A 19239-nucleotide genomic window follows, 5' to 3' on the forward strand; every position below is an offset into this window, starting at 1 on the left:
TTGGGACTAGAGGAGGCAACTGGAACACATAGTAAAAACCAGAGAGAAGATGAAAACTCCACACAGAAGGTACCTCAGTCCAGAATTTAACCAGAGCTGTGAGACAGAGGACAGCAGAGCTCGCGATCACAGCCCCACTCCACTCAAGTGAAACATCGCCAAATAACTACCATCAAGTAAACTGAGGCTAAAGCTGCTGAAAAGGCACGAAACAACTTCTCCCGGTGGCCGAGCCCTACACAGAACTTTTATTCCACGTGGGATCCTGAGCTCTCGCCTCCCCTTTCCCAGATTAGCAGGGAAGCTTGCATCTGTAGCCGTGTGTCTGCTCCTTTAATGCAGCTGCATCTGTCCCAGTCCGCCTTAAACAGCTCCGCGTGTGCCTGCCAGGGCCTCCCCCTCCTCGCCCCACAGCACACTGCCTCGCCGCGCTCTTAAGGTGGTCCGGGAAAGATAGCTGAGCAGTGCCCTGGGGCTGCCCAGCTGAGGTGCCCACTCCGGCCAGGAGGGGGTTAACTCCCACACTCTCCACGCACCCCCACTGTGACCCCGTGACTGCAGTCCCAGGCCTGGGAGAGAGCGTGCTCCCGGCCCGGGACTGTCAGGAGGGAGCCCCCCTGCAGTCCGGAGGCGTGCCGTGTGTCCCACGAGAGACCAGCGTGTGCCTTCCTCCTCTCCACGAGCGCGCTCGCTGGCGGGACCGGGGCACCACACAAGCCACGAGGAGGAGATCGAAAGTGTTTAAAAATAAAGGTGGCTCAGAAGTGGAAGTGCGTGTGGGGCTGTGACCCAGCTCCAGGGGCACCAGGATCATGGGCTGATGATCAGGGGATCCCTCATGACCCCAGATCTCTCGGGGCTCCAGGGGCTCCGGCAGGGGGCGATGTTCTCCAGGAGCGCGCCGGGCACAGGCTCCTGCGTCTCGTGGACGTGTGGGAATCTGTCTGCACGGCCATCATCCCACGGCCCCGGGATCCCAATCCATTCCCCCGCCAGGACCTGCAGCCACTGTGTCCCAGCCGAGGCAGCCGGAACCAGGCCCGGCCCAGCCCGTTCCACCTGCGACAGGGGCAAGACTGACCAGCAGGCACCCAGACCACTGGACTCCCTGTGGACAACACCAGGTCCACTGGACTCCCTCCGGACACCAGCTGGACGCTGGACTCCCCACCGGACACCAGCTGGACCGCTAGGTCAATCCTGAGGTCCGCTTGCTGCGCCCAGGTGTTTTGGGCAGCAGTTCACTTTACGGGACTGCGGATCGCTGACACAGCGGAACGGCCTCCTGCAGTTCGTCCCCTCAGCAGCTCAGCCCACAACTCAGGGGGTTCTGCCCCCTGTAACTACTGGTCACTCTGGGGTCCGTGTTTGAGTCCCAGGGCCACACCAGGAGGCTGCGGGACTGTGCGCGCCCCTCCCCCCCACCTGCCAGGTGCGCCCACAGGCACGGTGCGCTCTCCCCACTGCCCCATTCTGCTCACAAGCCTGAGACACCCATCTCACAAAACCACCGAGCCCGTCGGTTTAGCAAACGTTTTTATTTCAAAGAGCGGCCACATTCCTGGCGTTCACGCGGTAGAAAAGCTTCACACTCCTGGCAGGAAGTCGAGGAGAAGACGGGAGACAGTTTGGCTTCACCTGCCCCACCCCAACACCACAGACGCAGCCCCACTCTACCCCTGGCCTCGAGCGGCTGCCAAGGGGGATTCTGGGATATAGAATGTCCTGCTCCGCAGCTGGACAGACCTCCAATTAGATTTTCCCTGGATCCTCCTTCAGAGTGACTGTCCTGTTGAACACCAGCTGGAGAGAAGGAAGGAAGGGGAGAGAATCAATGGTGAGAGGTACCCAGGAGGTATGAGACGAGATTTCTCTAAGGAAACCAGGGAATCAGCTTTGATAACACGGCTAAGTAGCGTGTTCCCCACTCCTACCACCCTCTGTGTAAATACATGTCTCATGTTCACATAGTTTCCACTTAGTTTGTGTTTCAGGACAAGGATAGGAAGGGGTTTAACAGTGCGGATAGGAATAGGCGATTGGGGGGAGAGAGAGAGACTGGGTCACAGGAAATAAAGTAGGGAGAAAGAGGGAGAAAGTGGGAGAAAAAGAGCAAAGTAGAAGAAGAGGCAGAGGCAGACGGAACTGGGGATGAATCTTAGGGTGGATGTGCTTGTTGGCACTTCTGTGTAATACACAGCTCTTCCTGAAGAAAGTTCACATCCTGACGGCTTCCCGCTACCTCTGCCCAGTGCTGATTGGCTGTACAGGCTGTTAAGGCCAACTGTCCCCAGCGCTGATTGGCTATCCATCCATCCCTTCCTTAACTGCTGACTGGCTGCTCATCTGCGTGCTCAGAGGTGTTCTGCTTACCTTCCCTGGCGCACTGTCGGGGTCCACTGAGAAGTACCCAACGCGCTCAAACTGGAACTTGTCAAAGACTTTGGCCCCGCCCACCGAGCGGTCCACCAAGGCGTTGCTGATCACCTGCAGAGAGTTCTGGGAGAACAGAAGCACTCTGGGTCAGGCAAGGTATAGAGGGAGAAGGAGTGGTCATTGCTTGAATTGTTCTCCAATACTGGAGTCTGGAGGACTAAGGAACTAAGGAATCTGGACTGGGCTATACAGTGGCTACACTGGACCGGGCTGTACCGGGACACTCACGGGGTTGACGTCACTCAGGAAGCCGGCTGGTACCTCCGAGGTGTCCTCAGGGTTTTTGTGCAGGAAGCTGTACGCACACAGAAGTAAAGACACGGATTAGCTGAGAGACCCGAACTGAGAATTCGGAATTTTCCGACCGTGCGACATATCTCCTCCTCATTCCCCCTCCCAGCCTCTGTCCCGAGTGCAGACTCACAGGCGGTCGTAGAGCCGGATCTCGCAGGGCAGGGGCTCGCTGACCCAGTGGATGAAGGCCTTGGGCTTCTCTGCTGCATCGGTCTTAGTGCAGGTGACCTCCAGCTCCACCACTGAGCCACTGGCGTCCTGAGAGAGAGTCAGGGAGGGAGAGAGAGAGAGGAGAGAGGGTGAGGGTCAGGGAGTGAGAGAGGGAGAGGGAGACACCAAACTAGCTGCTCTGCAGAATTCTCTGAAAGTCTCTGGTCATCCTCCCTGTTTCTCCCTCTCTTGTGCCTCCCGTCCCTCTCCTGCTTCCCCAAGCTCACCTTGATGACCTGCTGCACGGAGATGATGTACCCAGCATGCCTCAGGCCCACAGGCTGCTCGGGGGTCAGGCGCTTGTAGCCCTTCTCCATCACCTGCAGGGGGTGGCAAAGGCCAACAACAACAACATCGGACTGGAAGTACTGGCAGTTTGTGTGCAGTTCTGTCAGTGCGTTTGTGTGTGCGTCAGTGTGTGCACTCGTGTCACTGTGTGTGTGTCTGTGCGTGCGTCAGTGTGTGCGTGCGCTCTTGTAAGCGGGTGCCCCGCTGTCTCTGACCTCGCGGAAGTCACTGCGCTCGATGAACACGGTGCTGGAGAAGGGCACGCTGTGGCTGCCCAGAGACTCATCCGCCGGGAAATTGGGAACACGGACTTCCACCTGCACGGAGAGAGGAGGCACAGCTACTCCCTTATCCCAGTCAACTCCTACTCACACCCATCCACAACAGGCTAGAAAACCACAGAGAGGACCTGCTGGCCCCACGTTTCTCCCAGCAGGCCTGTTACTGGGAGGAGGAACAGGTGGGCCCCCTGTCTGTCTGCAGGCGGGGCCGCAGGTGGGCCCCCTGTCTGTCTGCAGGCGGGGCCGCAGGTGGGCCCCCTGTCTGTCTGCAGGCGGGGCCGCAGGTGGGCCCCCTGTCTGTCTGCAGGCGGGGCCGCAGGGCCGAGGCCCTACCTGTGTGTCGGGCGGCAGGTTGGTGATGGTGACGCGGAGGGGCTCGAGGACGGCCATGACCCGGGGGGCGCAGTCGTTCAGGACCTCCCGAGCGCACGCCTCCAGCAGGTGCGGCTCCATCGTCGTCTGGGCCACCGTCACGCCCACCTGCCGGGACAACAGCATCAGCAACGTCCCAGCCGCCACGGGCCCAACCACACGGGCCTCCCCGCCCCCTCGTACCCGAGCACAGAAGTTGTTGATGGCCTCGGGTGGGAATCCCCTCCTCCTCAGAGCAGTCAGCGTGAAGAGACGAGGGTCGTCCCAGTCCCTGCGCAACAAGACAGCACCGTCACGCGCTGCTGGGCCGTGACCGCGCCCCCACACGGCGGGTCATGAGGCTCCTGGTTCGAACCCGGGCTCTGCCCCTCGAGCTGCTTCCCAGCTCCTTGCATCACAGGAGACGTGGGGCCAGAGGTCCGGCCCCCAGTTACCGTGCTCTTTTCTGGAGCATCGAGGTGAGCCCCAGGTGTGCTGTGCCCTGGCTGAGCCCCAGGTGAGCTGAGCCCCAGGTGTGGTGTGCCCCAGCTGAGCCCCAGGTGTGTTGTAACCCAGCTGAGCCCCAGGTGTGCTGTGCCCTGGCTGAGCCCCAGGTGAGCTGAGCCCCAGGTGAGCCCCAGGTGTGCTTCGTGCGAGCCCCAGGTGTGCTTCGTGCGAGCCCCAGGTGTGCTTCGTGCGAGCCCCAGGTGTGCTGAGCCCCAGGTGTGCTTCGTGCGAGCCCCAGGTGTGCTGAGCCCCAGGTGTGCTTCGTGCGAGCCCCAGGTGTGCTGAGCCCCAGGTGAGCTTCGTGCGAGCCCCAGGTGTGGTGTGCCCCAGGTGAGCTTCGTGCGAGCCCCAGGTGTGGTGTGCCCCAGGTGAGCCCCAGTGGTTCCATCTTTACCTGACAGCTCCCGTCTCCACCAGCCTGATGATCTTCCTCTTGGACACCACGGTGTAGGTGAGGTTGAGGCGGCCGTACTCCCACTGCACGGGGCAGTACACGTCCAGCACGTTGCACAGCCAGAAGTAGGAGGAGCGCCTGCCACACAGAGACACAGGAGTGAACGTGTGCACGAGCACCGCCCACTCGCATCGTCCTCATCCTCTCTCCTCCCTGACCCAGCCGGTCTTGCACACAGACCCCTGAACCACGGCGAGGGACACAGACAGGGAGCACATGCAAACTCCATACATGAGGCTCCCCGCCCCAGAGTATGGTTCAGGAGCGTCAGCGGTCTCACCACAGCAAGAGGCCCTACAGAGACGCCCCACAGCGGGCTGGTGAGTCCATCTCTCTGCGCCGGGTTCGACAGTGCTCACCTGGCCTGGAACTCCTTGGTGCAGAGGGAGTGGGTGATGTGCTCGATGGAGTCGCACAGGCAGTGGGTGTAGTCGTAGGTGGGGTAGATGCACCTGGAGAGACAGACGGGTCAGAGCAGCCCTTCGACTCCCTCCCTCCCCCCCGCACGCGCGCCGGGCGAGAGCGGGCCGTACCACTGGTCCCCGCTGCGGTGGTGGGGGGTGTATTTGATGCGGTAGGCCACAGGGTCCATCTTGCCATCCTCCATCACCATCTTCATCCTCAGCGTGGCCTCCCCCTCGGCGAAGACCCCCTTCTTCATCCTCTCGAACAGCACCAGCGACTCCTCCGCGGGACGGTCCCGCCACGGCGAGGGTGGGGGGCTGTGGCCCTTGATCTCCTCCCCCCGCTGGTGGCACACATAGGCGTGGCCCCTGCCAGGGAACAGGAAGAGGCGGGGCGTGAGGGGCAGTCTCTCCGGCAGAGAGAGAGAGGGGTCAGGGGAGAGAGAGAGAGGGGCGCAGAGAGAGAGAGAGGGTTCAGGGGAGAGAGAGAGAGGGGGGGCTTGAAGTGGGGCTCTGCTCTCACCTCCTGATGAGCTCCACCGCCCAGTCGTACAGATGCTGGAAGTAGTCGGATGCGTGGGTGACCGCGTAGGGCTTGTACCCTGGCAGAGAGACAAGGCACAGTTCTGTACAGCACAGCGCCGCCGCAGGGTGTTCAGAGCCCCGCGCCGCCGCAGGGTGTTCAGAGCCCCGCGCCGCCGCAGGGTGTTCAGAGCCCCGCGCCGCCGCAGGGTGTTCAGAGCCCCGCGCCGCCGCAGGGTGTTCAGAGCCCCGCGCCGCCGCAGTGCTGTACGAGTGCGGGGTCAGCCTGCAGCCACGACACACACCAGCACTGTGTCCAGCACCGCGTGTGCACACACAGATAACACACAGAGCACTTCTAGCACCGCCACTGCACACACAGATAACAAGAAGAGATCTCTTTGGCCATAAACAATTTCTCGGATTAGGAATTTGTCTTTTCGCAGACCCCAGCTTGCTCTCCACGAGACACACAGATAACACACAATTTTACGATTCAATGGGGCAAAGCATTTGAAATCGAGACAAACAGGACTGCAGGTTTCTGGAGTCTGGGAACATACCCAGCCACTCCACCATGTCCCTGATGCCAGTGAAGTACTTCTCCTCCTCCTTCTCTGGGTTCGTGTCGTCGTACCGCAGGAAGCAGATCCCGCCATTGGCCTGCAGGGGGCAGCAGAGAGACAGGTCGGTGAAGGCTCTGCCGGGCCAGCGCCGGGCCAGCGCCGGGCGGGGCGGGCGGGCGGGCCGGGCCGGTACCTTGGCGTATCCGAAGTTGAAGTTGATGGCCTTGGCGTGGCCGATGTGCAGGATGCCGTTGGGCTCAGGGGGGAACCGGGTTCGGACCTGCCGTCAGAACACAACAAGTCACACAGAATACTCCTGTGCCTCCTGTCCCTCTGCTCTCCTCCTGTCCCTCTCCTGCTCCCTCTGCTCTCCTCTTGTGCCCCCTGTCGCCCCCCTGCGCCCCGGCCCCTCAGTACCTGCCCCCCGGTGATCTCCAGGTGCTCCTTGAGCAGCCTCATGGTGTGAGGGGTCATCACGTACCCCTCCGTCTTGTAGTTCTCGCCTGCGGAGAGAGGAGAGGGTGAGGGAGGGTGAGGGAGGCTGGCGACCCTGACCCGGCTCCGGCGGCTCACGGCGCGAGGCCTCACCCGGCCTGTGGAACTTCAGCGCCTCTCCTCGGAGCTGCTCCATCAGGGACCTGCCCTCCAGCTTCACCGCGCCTGTGGGCACACGGACAGATTGGTCCCGAGCGCCCCTGGGGGAGAGCCCCCCACCCCCACTGCCTCCCTGCGCCCCACTGCGCCCCAGGGGTCCCCCCCCTCACCGTTCCCAGCCGACTCCTCCTTCCGGTCCTGCACCGGCTCTCGGGGCTTCGGGACCTGGGAGAGGGAGAGCCGGACTTCAGCAGCAGCTGACCACCTGCTCAGCCCGGGACAGCAGTGTCCAGCAGGAGGACAGGACTAGCCCAGCCTCTCCCTGCTCACTGTGTGTGCCGCGCCGTGCAGCGCTGGTCTGTGTTGTGTTGAGGTGTGGTGTGTTGTGTTGTGTTGAGGTGTGGTGTGTTGTGCAGTGCTGTTGTGATCTCCTACAGCCTCACCTTGGACTTCTTCTCCAGGTCGGCCTCCGTCTTCGGCCCCAGGAGGTGGAGGACCTGAGGGAGGACAGAGGGGTCAGATCAGCCATCTCAACCTGGCCCCCCGCCCGCCCGCTGGGCACACAGCGCCCCCCCACAGGCCAGCCTCTCTGCCCCCCCCACACAGCGCCCCCCACAGGCCAGCCTCTCTGCCCCTGCGTGCCTGTTCTTACACACCTGCATGTCCACCTCGTTCTTGATGATCTTCCCATCAGCCCATTTCAGCCGAGTGCGGGCCTCCCCTGAGAGAGAGAGAGGAGTCAAGAACAGGGGGAGCAGGAGGGAGTATGGGGGCACTCGGAGAGCGAGGGGGGAGCGGGAGGGAGTGTGGGGGGCTCACCCATCAGCAGGCCCATGTTGAAGCGGTATCTCTCCTTCACCAGCTGCTCCTTGTGCTTCAGGATCACAGCCTCCACCTGCAGGAGCACAACACAGGGCTCACCGGTCTGCGCAGGACAGGCCAGGACAGGCCGGAGCGGCCCGGGGGCTGACCGACTGCGCAGGACAGGCCAGGACAGGCCGGAGCGGCCCGGGGGCTGACCGAGGCCCGGGGGCGGACTGGGAGAAGCTGTTCAGTCAAGCTGATCAGGAGCTGCTCCCTCAGCGTTAGGACTGACCACCCCTGGACGGACCCCCCCACCAGCTCACCGCGTCCTCGATCTGCTCGGGGGTGATGACCACGCCCACCCCGCACGCCTCCTGGAATTCCTGGGCGGCGATGGGGTCCTCCGGGTGGCTCTTCACGTACTCCAGCGCGGCTGCGAGGGGCAGAGAGGGGGAGATGTAGGAGCGGAGGGGAGGGGCAGCGGGCACCAGCCATGGCGCGGGGGGCCGGACTCACCCGAGAGCTGCAGCTCCGTGCTGATCCTGCGGAGGGCGATGTGCTCGGTCAGGAAGGCCAGGCGGCGCGCGTCGCGGAGCCGAGAGGCCAGGCTGTACAGCAGGGTCCCCGTGGGTCTGTCCACGCCCGCCGGTCCCGCCACGCCCCGAGCCTGGGCACCAGCACACGCACGGTGACATCATCAGAGACCGTCCTCCCCCCGAACCCCTTACCCAGCTGCCCCAAGCAGCTCACAGCAGTTCCACTGAGCCGACCCACAGAATTCCCAAACCGGGCGCCAAGACGAACAGGCAGCGGACCCTAAACCAGAGACTGGTCAGTGGCTGGCAGGAGACCCTAAACCCAAAACTGGTCAGTGGCTGGCAACAGAACCCTAAACCAGTGACTGACCAGTGTCCCGCACACGTCCACAGTGCATGAAGCCCTCCCAGCTTGTACGCTGGAAATAATCCGATGTTCTCCCTGCTCCCACCCCGCTCAGAAGGACTGCAGGCGTACAGCTCTGTGTCCTTCGTTTGCATCATCCGATCATCCGAGAGTGAGAATCCACAGCCTGGCCAGGGGGCACTGCCAGCGCCTCAGCCACTGTGTCCCTCACTTCCAGCCTCCTCGGCCACAGCGCTGCCCAGGCTACCAGCAGACTGACCACACAGACCGGCTGGCCCACTGGGTTTCTGCTTCCTGACCACGACCCTCCAACCTCCAGGAGGGAGCCGGCGAGACCTGGGTCTGGGCTCCCAGCAGAGTTGATCAGCTGTCTGAGTCCCAGCTCCTGGCTGACGCCAAAGCACCGCCCTAGTAAACGGGGCATCCGGCGGGGGTCGATGGTGCAGGACAGTGTTACCCCCTTCTGGAGTCACTGTCACACTGCAGGCGTGCGACCCGATCGGCTCCTACTACTTAAAACTGCTTCGCACAACCCCGAGCTGAAAACACCAGAACACCCATTAGGCTGAAGAGCCGCACGAGAAGACCTGGCTTTTTGGAGAGTTCCCCAAAATCGGGATCGGGGGGCGAACCTGCTTTAGAAAACGCAACCTTTCTTTCGACAAAAAAGACACGTAAACTTTTGCAAACTATCATTAACACGTAAGGGTTTGCGCAATGACATGTGAGCAGACCCAGCCACAATGCCCGCTTTCTGGCGTCCTGTCTTCACTCATCTTCACTTACCAGGGTAATCGCCTCCTTGAGGGTCGAGCTGAGAGCTTCATTTTTCAGGGTTTCTTTCGCTTTCTGTTCACTGAGCCCGATCTCAGTGAAAAGAGTTACCAAGTCCGCCATCTTTACGCCGGTCTCAGACACATGCCTCTTTCTGGTCCTGACTTCCTCCACCGAGGGGAGGTGCAGAGACGAGCCTTGACCAATCACTGCCCAGGGTTGGCCGATTCTAGCCAATCCTAGCTTGAATCATTGAGTTCCGGTTTTCTTCCCCAGGAATAGCCAATCAGAGTAGTGATCTTATAAAAGTGGGCGGGGTTCACCGAATGCTTGCAAGTGGTTGCATCATAAAGGCAGCGTGGACGCGATTTATAAACTACTGCTGGATTTAAGCACGAACAAGATGATTTATGTGTATTTTGTAATAACGAGAAGGAATCTTTGTTACATTTTTTTGTTAACTGCATATATACAAAACTGTTTTGGATAGATTTTGCAAAATGTTATTGTTAAACTTTTAAAGGTAAATGTTAAATTGAAAGATTTTGATATTATTTTATATTTTGTTAGATCTGATTTGGATAAAAGATATGTTTTTATTTTTAGTCTGTTAATTATTTTGGCTAAATACTTCATCCACAAAATTAAATGGTCTAATACTGCTCCCTCTACTCATGCTATTAAAATTAAATTCCTTTTTATTTAAATTTTATTAGAAATTTAAAGAATCAAAAGGCAAGATACAATGGAAATATGTAAAAAGTATAATTTTTTGTTTTTACAATTGTGAATTCCTCTGACTGTGAAGTCTATTTCTGTATCTATTTAAATATTCTGTCTCCTTTTTTGTAATTCTGGTGTTTAAATAAAATGTAACATTTAAACATAAAAAAAATGCAGTAATAACCACATAGATAACCTGTGTAAACCCTGGTTCATTTTCCCCTGTATATTTGTCTAGATTTCAATGTTTGAAAATGTTCACTGCAATTGTGAAAGTGTTATGGTGTTTGATTAATTTATAATTAATCTCTTATTGATAATGGGTAAATAACAATGATCAGAATGGCCAATAGCTATTTCCTCCTTTATTGCCTATAAGGTGGAAATGCAGTATTATATATAAACGACCTGTGTTCTGATCTTTTAATGAACTCCGGCAGCGTACGGTTCTTTTTGTCACTTGTCTTTTTGGAAACTTTTCTTCTCTGTGTAATTTGATGTTTAATAAAACATAAAACAACATGATGATAATAATAATAATAATAATAATAATAATAATAATAATAATAATAATAATAATAATAATAATGTATTATTTGAGCAGATTTTATTGTTGTTTTTATTCCTAACTCAACATAACGATTTCTCCAAGGAAAAATCAGAACACATATTTTGACTACAAGATCTGTATATCTTAAAGTAAATATGAAAGTTCATGAAAATAAATGTACAAAAAGTATAAGTGAATACTGCAGGAGCTAACATGAGAAAACTCTCATTTTGAGAGAGACGGGTGTTAATTCCAGACTGATTTCCCGACGAAGCCCTTCTAAGCCCACAGCTTGACCCGTGTCCAGCGCACTGTCCTTCGGGAGCTGTCCAGCAGTGCTCAAGTGACCAGGCCTGACAATTACAAGAACCTCTGTCAGTAAATTAGTTTGATTGCTGCTACTACTGCTACTATTGTTAATAATAATAATAATAATAATAATAATAATAATAATAATAATAATAATTAGTGATAATAATAATTGCTTACACTTCTATAGCGCTTTTCTGGACACTCCACTCACAGCGCTGTACAGGTCATGGGGATCCCCTCCACCCCCCCCAGTGTGCAGCCCCACCTGGATGATGCACCAGTACACTCCCCACACACCAGCTCTTAGTGGGGAGGAGAGCAGTGATGAAGCCAGTTCATACTAAAGACCAGCTAACAGCTTTGTTATTTTAATTTCTAACAGTAACAGCTTTCGATACAGGAATCCTTATTGTATTTTCTGACTTTTTATTGCATTTCTTTAAACCAATTAACGTGTTTGAAGCGTTTGAAGTCGCGCCTTAGTTTCAGACTTGGCTGCGCATGGGAAGCTTGCGGACAAGAATGAGTACTACTGCCCCACCTAGTGACAAATCAGTGAGTAGCAGCTATCATATCGACTCCATGACATTCCTTGGAATTTTACACTCGGCCATCCGCTCTGCGGCGCAGGCCCTCCCCGTCACTCTGTGAGAATTATGATCGGCCCGAGCAGAGAGTGGCGGAAGCGGTTTCAAGCACAGGAAGTCAAGTAAGTCAACACAGTGGGGTTGTTGTTTTCGGTGCTTTACAGTCATTGCTCCTCAATTCCCTGATTAACGTTTGATCTTGTTGTTTTTTCAAACAAATACAACAAGAAGCAAAATCGATAAGCAGTATTGTTCCATAGTCATGAAATTAACGTGTAATTTTAGATAAGAGGAGTAAGCAAACATTTCCAAAGAAAAGGAACAAATGTAATTTATTTTACATAACCTTTGGAAGTGTACTGTGTGACTCGACAGAGCGAGTTTGTTCAGGCAGTTGTGCGATGCCCCCAGAATCGGTTTAGGTCTGTGTGAGCGTCCAGCAGAGGGCGCACAGGTAATGACTGAGCCGACAGGATTCCCAGGAGATGCAGGACTTGTTGTTACACCTACATAAATCCTCTACTCATACAAATGGGGGTTTTAAGATACAGCGAGGCAGAGATCATGCCCAAAAGCCGCCGTGTCCCACAGTGACCCTGGTTCTTTATATGAGCTCTGTTTCTCTGCCTCTAGCCTGTTTCTGTATAAATACAATTGCAACTGAAGCCGATGCTCTAGACGTGCTGGCAACAGTTACAGCTGTGTTTGTGGAATAGATGCAGGTTCTATTACAGCAGTGTGTTCTAGAGAATAGGAGCAGCTGCAGCAGCGATGTGAATTTTCTGTTGAGGTAGAGATGTGAGTAGCACTGAAGCCTGCTGTGCAAACCCTGTGTGTGTGTGTGTTTCTTCAGGCGGCGTTGGGCGCTGTCTCCCCCTGCTGTTCGTCAGCGGTGTGTGCGGCAGACGTGGTGTCAGCGGTGGGATGTCCCGGCATGCCGTGCTGTCGGCGGGGAGCGCGGCCTGGCGGTCTCTGCCTTGCCCGCGCTCGGAGCTGCGCCTGGATCTCACCCTCGGCTGTGGACAGAGCTTCCGGTGAGCCGGGCTCCAGAGGCCGAGCCCCGTGTGTGGAACACTGGGGTGGCATGGAGAACAATGGCTGGCCCTCCTCTGTGAGACCAGCAGCTGTGCTGTTAAGGGAGCTTCTGCCAAATTAACTTTCATGCAAGAAACGACACTTCCTGAAACGGAGTAAAGAAAGATTTTGGCGAGTGCTGACACTTGTGTCTCCCTTAACTCCTTCTCATGGTAAATCATCAAGTCGTGTGAAGATACTGAGGCCTCTAGTTCTCTCATATCTGTGTTTTTCTTTCTATATTTGTGCTTTTCCTATCAGCATTTGTCAAGCCCTTAGTAACGCAGAAGTAACACAGGCTGTGCAGGTAACTCAGTGCTTAAAAGAAGAATCAGATAACACCACAGACACACGTTTCACTGCATCCTATATATTTTCTCTGCAGTTAAACCAGTTGAGGGCCTGTTGTTCGGTGAACCAAGGCTCCAAGCGTTTACTGGAAGGAAGTCTCAGCTGCTCTGTAGCTGCCGAGTGGAGCGGCCGCCCTGCTCTCGCCCCTCCCCTGTGTCTCGCTGTTACCCTGCGGTCTCTCTGCTCCTCCCCCAGCTGGCGGGAGACAAGCGAAGGGCACTGGACAGGCGTGCTGGGGGGACAGGTGTGGACGCTCACCCAGACGGACGACCGGCTGTGGTATCATACCTACAGCATGCAGCCCGCCGCGGGGGACGGCAGAAAGAAGCCGAAGCGGGCCGCGGTCGTGAAGCAGGAAGAGCCCGGTGAGGGTCAGGTGTCGGAGGTCGTGACCCCTGTGCAGGACAGGAAGGACCAGGAGGCTCTGAGGGATTACTTCCAGCTGGACGTCCCTCTTGGGCAGCTGTACCGGGAGTGGGGGAACAAGGACAAGCACTTCAGACACACAGCCCTCACCTTTCCAGGTAAACCCTCATCTAAACAGGTAAACTCAGCCGTTCCAGTCAGTTAACGGCGTATTTAAAACTCAAACCATGAGACGCTACACACAGAGGGGCGGGTGTTGGGAACAAAGTGCCCTGACAGAATATTGGCCCCTCAGGGAAATGCAACTACGAAAGTTGTCACACAACGGGGAGACAAAAGAGTTTGAAATCACAGTTGGAGTACACCAAGGATCAGCACTAAGTCCTTTCCTTTTTATAAACATTATTGACACCCTGACAGAGGAGGTAAGAGCAGAAGTGCCTTGGGAACTCATCTTTGCTAAAGATGTGGCACTGATGGCAGATTCAGAAGTAGAACTACAGGAGAAAGTGTTCAAATGGCAGAGGAGTCTGGAAAAGGGTGGACTGAAAATGAATGCAGAAAAATCTGAAATAATGGTAATGGAGAGAAGAGGAGATACTATGACCAATGTTGAGGAGACAAATGGAGGAAAACTGAAACAAGTTGATGGCTTTAAATACCTTGGATCAAAACTGGTAAAGGGAGGAGAAACACTGGAGGCAGTAAAACAAAGAGTGAAAGCTGGATGGAACAAGTGGAGAGAAATAACTGGAATAATCTGTGACAGGAAAATTCCTAGAAAGTTAAAGTGCAAAATGTACAAGACTGCGATTAGACCTGTACTACTATATGGAGCTGAATGCTTGGCAGTTGGAAAGAGGGAAGAGAACCTGATGAGAAGAACTGAAATGAGGATGTTGAAATGGATTCTGCAGATTTCAATGAAGAATAAGATCAGAAATGAAGAAATCCGTAGACGATGTAGGGTGGTGGATGTGGTTGAGAAGATGCGAGAGGCGAGGTTACGGTGGTATGGACATATCATGAGGAGGGACGTTGAGGAAGTAACAAAGAGGGTAATGGAATTTGAGGTGGAAGGTAACAGAGGAAGAGGCAGGCCTAGAAAGAGATGGATAGATTGTGTGAGAAAAGATATGGAGGTATGTGAAGTGAGTGAGGAAGATGTGCTCGACAGAGACAAGTGGAGAAGAGCAACCAAAGCAGTTGACCCCAGGACAGTCTGGGACTGAGGCTGTGGAAAAGAAGAAGGGAAAGTGGGATCACAAATGGGGGAATAAACTGCAGGGAACTAAGACGCCCACAGTCTCCTGTCATGTGTGACCCCTAATCTGTGTGTAACTCTTCCTCTGTGTACCCCAGGGGTGCGGATGCTGCGACAGGACCCCACAGAGTGCCTGTTCTCCTTCATCTGCACCTCCAACAACCACATCTCCCGTATCCAGGGCATGGTGGAGCGGCTGTGCCAGCGCCTGGGCGAGCCCCTCCGACAGCTGGACGCTGTGCCCTACCACGCCTTCCCCCCCCTGCGGGCCCTGGCAGGTCACTGTCTCCTCCTGGCTCTGTCTGACCGCCGGCTGGTCACTGTCTTCACCTGGCTCTGTCTGACCGCCAGCTGGTCACTGTGTCCTCCTGGCTCTGTCTGACCGCCGGCTGGTCACTGTCTTCACCTGGCTCTGTCTGACCGCCGGCTGGTCACTGTCTCCTCCTGGCTCTGTCTGACCGCCGGCTGGTCACTGTCTCCTCCTGGTTCTGTCTGACCGCCGGCTGGTCACTGTCTCCTCCTGGCTCTGTCTGACCGCCGGCTGGTCACTGTCTTCACCTGGCTCTGTCTGACCACCGGCTGGTCACTGTCTCCTCCTGGCTCTGTCTGACCGCCGGCTGGTCACTGTCTCCTCCTGGTTCTGTCTGACCGCCGGCTGGTCACTGTCTCCTCCTGGCTCTGTCTGACCGCTGGCTGGTCACTGTCTTCACCTGGGTCTGTCTGGCTGCTGGCTGGTCACTGTCTCCTCCCGGCTCTGTCTGACCGCCAACTGGTCACTCTCTCTGTCTGTGTCTCTCTGTCTGTCTGACCGCTGGCCCCTCTCTCAGGCAGCGATGTGGAGTCCATTCTGTCTGTCTGACCGCTGGCCTCTCTCTCAGGCAGCGATGTGGAGTCCACTCTGCGTGAGCTGGGGTTCGGTTACCGAGCGCGTTTTGTGCAGCAGAGCGCCAAGCACATCCTGGACACGGGGGGTCCTGATTGGCTGGAGTCTCTGCGGGACGTCCCGTACCTGGAGGCACAGTCTGCGCTCCGCACTCTGCCGGGCGTGGGGCTGAAGGTACCCTGCCTCCGCCCGCCTTTACCTGTCTGTATACTGTCTTTACACTGTCCCTGTCCACCTGTCTGTCCTTACACTGTCCCTGTCCACCTGTCTGTGTGTGTACTGACCCCTGTCTGCTTTGTGTCGGACTCTTGGTGACCCTTTCCTCTCTGACTCCCTCTTCCTGTGTAGCTGTGCTCTGTTGTCTGTGTGTAGCTGTAGCCAGTAAGTCATCAGTAGAATTGATTATTTCTCTTGATCAAGATAATGGCCACGCTGCCTGTTCACAGCCCAGGAAAATGGTGAAACTTGCAGAGCTGCAGAGTCCTGAGCTGCAGAGGTGTGTTTCTCCGGACAGGTGGCTGACTGCGTGTGCCTGATGTCCCTGGACAAGCCGGGCGCTGTGCCCATCGACACCCACGTCTGGCAGATTGCGCGCCGTGACTACCTGCCCGACCTGGGCAGCGGGCACAGGAGCCTGACGGACAGAGTGTACCGCGACATCGGTGAGGCCGGGGCCGCAACCACAGGGTCGGGACCGGGTGCTTCATCAGTACCCTGTCAGTGCAGTGATCTGATCAATCACTGTACGTTACAATACCAAAGCAATACAGCCATCTATACATCATCGGTTCTCCGTCAGTAGACGCCTAAGGCATTGGGAAACCAGTACGCAAGTGGTCCGGCACATGAGTACAGTGTGTCTTCCAGCTGTCTAAGAGAAGGTGTCCTACAGCCACGCTGCACTCAGCTCTCAGTGGTGCCTCTGTCTCCCTGTCCTCAGGTGACTTCTTCAGACAGCTGTGGGGTCCTTACGCAGGCTGGGCCCACTCGGTGAGTACTGCTCAGGGCCCCTGCTCTGCTCACGCGAGTGTGAAGGGACAGTCACAGCAAGAGGCAGGACTGTCCTACTGATACTGTTGCCTACTGATGTGTCCTGTAGTGTCGGTGTATAGTTCAGTGTCAGTGTGTTGCTCAGTGTCAGTGTGTCCTACAGTGGCGGTGTGTTGCTCAGTATCAGAGAGTTGCTCAGTGTCAGTATGTCCTACAGTGTCAGTGTGTTGCTCAGTGTCAGTATGTCCTACAGTCTCAGTGTGTTGCTCAGTATCAGAGAGTTGCTCAGTGTCAGTATGTCCTACAGTGTCAGTGTGTTGCTCAGTATCAGAGAGTTGCTCAGTGTCAGTATGTCCTACAGTGTCAGTGTGTTGCTCAGTGTCAGTGTGTCCTACAGTGTCAGTGTGTTGCTCTGTATCAGAGAGTTGCTCTGTATCAGAGAGTTGCTCAGTGTCAGTGTGTCCTACAGTCTCAGTGTGTCCTACAGTCTCAGTGTGTTGCTCAGTGTCAGTGTGTCCTACAGTGTCAGTGTGTTGCTCTGTGTCAGTGTGTTGCTCTGTGTCAGTGTGTTGCTCAGTGTCAGTGTGTCCTACAGTGTCAGTGTGTTGCTCAGTGTCAGTATGTCCTACAGTGTCAGTGTGTTGCTCAGTGTCAGTGTGTCCTGCAGTGTCAGTGTGTTGCTCAGTGTCAGTGTGTTGCTCAGTGTCAGTGTGTTGCTCAGTGTCAGTGTGTTGCTCAGTGTCAGTGTGTCCTACAGTGTCAGTGTGTCCTACAGTGTCAGTGTGTCCTACAGTGTCAGTGTGTTGCTCTGTATCAGAGAGTTGCTCAGTGTCAGTGTGTCCTGCAGTGTCAGTGTGTCCTGCAGTGTCAGTGTGTTGCTCAGTGTCAGTGTGTCCTGCAGTGTGGCTCTTATTTCCTCTCTTGCAGGTGCTGTTCTGTGCTGATCTGAAGAAATTCCAGAGACTGAAACCAGAGGAGCAGCTGAAAGCAGAGGAAGAGAGCACGAGAGAGGCAGAGGAGGAGGCGAGGGGGAAAGGCGCTGAGCTCGGGGAGGGAGGAGGAGAGATCGCGGTGAAGAGGAAGAGAGAGAGAACGTGAGAGTGGAAAGAGAGGGGGAGTGTGTGTGTGAGAGTGTGCTCCACGGAAAAATGTCCCAACAGCTGTACAGCCAAGTCTTACCTGTTTACCTGCATTGTGCTTTTAAACTGTGTGGAGGATATTTTTTCATTTTAAAAATAAAATGTTTTGTTTGTGAGGACCCGTTCTGTTGATCTGATCTCTTTGAAAAGAAGCCGGTACTCTGCCACTGGTCATGAACTTGTCAGTCCCACTGTTTTCAGAACTGAGCTCAGCCTTGGAGCGGCATGCCGATGGCACCACTAGGTGGCAGTGTGAACAAGGGCTCAGTGTGGAAGGGGTTCAGCCCGTGAAGACTGTGAGCCTTACCTGTCGAGCGCTGTTGAGATATGAAGGACAGGGGTTACAGAGGCCGTTCTGCCTGCTCTCTCTGACCACACAGGTGCACTCCTGCTGTATCTCGCCATCTTTTATCTCTTTGCGTGTGTCTTCCTGTCTGTCATGTCTGGGTATCCCTCTGTGCATGATCCTCTGCGCTCATGTGGCTGGAGAGTGTGGGGGCTCAGTGAGCGTGGGGGTGGGGTGTGTGTGTGTGTCGGAGTGCGCAGGGCTCGGGGGTGCAGTGACAGAGTGGTTCAGTCAGGCTGTGGTCTCAGAAACCACAGCCTCAGCTGCAGGCGCTTCACAGAAGCAGCTGTCGGCTTTATATACACAGTGTGTGTGTGTGTGGGCCCTGGGTGTGTCCGTGTGGACAGCAGAGGGGCAGGGGGTTGCGCTTGGTGTATCACAGTCTGTGCTTTTCTCTGTGTTTGTATTCCTGTATGCCTGTGTGTAGTTGTGTGTTGCAGTGTGTGTCTGTTTCTCAGTGTGTGAGTTGCTGTATGCCTGTGTGTAGTTGTGTGTTGCAGTGTGTGTCTGTTTCTCAGTGTGCATTGCTGTGTGTGGCTGTTTCTCAGTGTGTTGCTGTATGCCTGTATGTAGTTGTGTGTTGAAGTGTGTGGCTGTTTCTTAGTGTGTCGTTGTGCTCTCAATGTGTCTTAGTTTGTCAGCCTGTTGGCTTCAGCACAGTTGAGTCACAGTGAGTCAGGCCAGGCCTGAGGTTTCAGAGACGGCTGTGCTCTACTGCCAGAAATCTGTTCTGTACCCTCTCTCTCCTCACACACAGCGCTGCTCTGAACCCCAGATCCTCTCTCTCTCCTCACACACAGCGCTGCTCTGAACCCCAGATCCTCTCTCTCTCTCCTCACACACAGCGCTGCTCTGTACCCCCAGATCCTCTCTCTCTCTCCTCACACACAGCGCTGCTCTGTACCCCCAGATCCTCTCTCTCTCTCCTCACACACAGCGCTGCTCTGTACCCCCAGATCCTCTCTCTCTCTCCTCACACACAGCGCTGCTCTGTACCCCCAGATCCTCTCTCTCTCTCCTCACACACAGCGGTGCTCTGTACCCCCAGATCCTCTCTCTCTCCTCACACACAGCGCTGCTCTGTACCCCCAGATCCTCTCTCTCTCTCCTCACACACAGCCGTGCTCTGTACCCCCAGATCCTCTCTCTCTCTCCTCACACACAGCCGTGCTCTGTACCCCCAGATCCTCTCTCTCTCTCCTCACACACAGCGCTGCTCTGTACCCCCAGATCCTCTCTCTCTCCTCACACACAGCCGTGCTCTGT

General features: G+C 55.5%; 2 protein-coding genes across 4 annotated transcripts; one reads left to right on the forward strand and one right to left on the reverse strand.

The window, feature by feature from the left end:
• Positions 1-1523: 1523 nt before the first annotated feature.
• Positions 1524-9646, reverse strand: qars1 (glutaminyl-tRNA synthetase 1). Its single transcript, XM_006631064.3, has 23 exons — positions 9401-9646; positions 8228-8378; positions 8035-8144; positions 7727-7802; positions 7564-7628; positions 7351-7404; positions 7078-7132; positions 6902-6973; positions 6731-6816; positions 6507-6593; positions 6311-6410; positions 5749-5827; positions 5355-5594; positions 5181-5273; positions 4762-4899; positions 4065-4152; positions 3843-3989; positions 3444-3545; positions 3168-3260; positions 2861-2988; positions 2665-2731; positions 2374-2499; positions 1524-1803 (listed from the first exon to the last, which is right to left on the reverse strand). Exons 1-23 carry the CDS (start codon positions 9509-9511, stop codon positions 1753-1755), a joined length of 2319 nt encoding a protein of 772 aa, XP_006631127.2. The 5' UTR covers positions 9512-9646; the 3' UTR covers positions 1524-1752.
• A 1930-nt stretch (positions 9647-11576) lies between these two features.
• On the forward strand, positions 11577-17746 carry ogg1 (8-oxoguanine DNA glycosylase). 3 transcript variants are annotated; one of them, XM_069189640.1, is made up of 8 exons: positions 11578-11682; positions 12414-12594; positions 13181-13509; positions 14714-14893; positions 15494-15672; positions 16013-16160; positions 16439-16488; positions 17416-17746. In XM_069189640.1, the coding sequence occupies exons 2-8, from the start codon at positions 12485-12487 to the stop codon at positions 17584-17586; spliced, it is 1167 nt and encodes a 388-aa protein (XP_069045741.1). In that variant the 5' UTR covers positions 11578-11682; positions 12414-12484; the 3' UTR covers positions 17587-17746. The 3 variants fall into 3 exon arrangements, with proteins under 3 accessions (XP_069045743.1, XP_069045741.1, XP_069045742.1); XM_069189641.1 differs by lacking the exon at positions 11578-11682 and adding an exon at positions 11705-12014; XM_069189642.1 differs by lacking the exon at positions 14714-14893 and having other exon boundaries at positions 11577-11682.
• The last annotated feature ends 1493 nt before the right edge of the window (positions 17747-19239 follow it).

The sequence above is a fragment of the Lepisosteus oculatus genome, chromosome 4 (assembly GCF_040954835.1).
Source record: "Lepisosteus oculatus isolate fLepOcu1 chromosome 4, fLepOcu1.hap2, whole genome shotgun sequence".
NCBI lineage: Eukaryota > Metazoa > Chordata > Actinopteri > Semionotiformes > Lepisosteidae > Lepisosteus > Lepisosteus oculatus.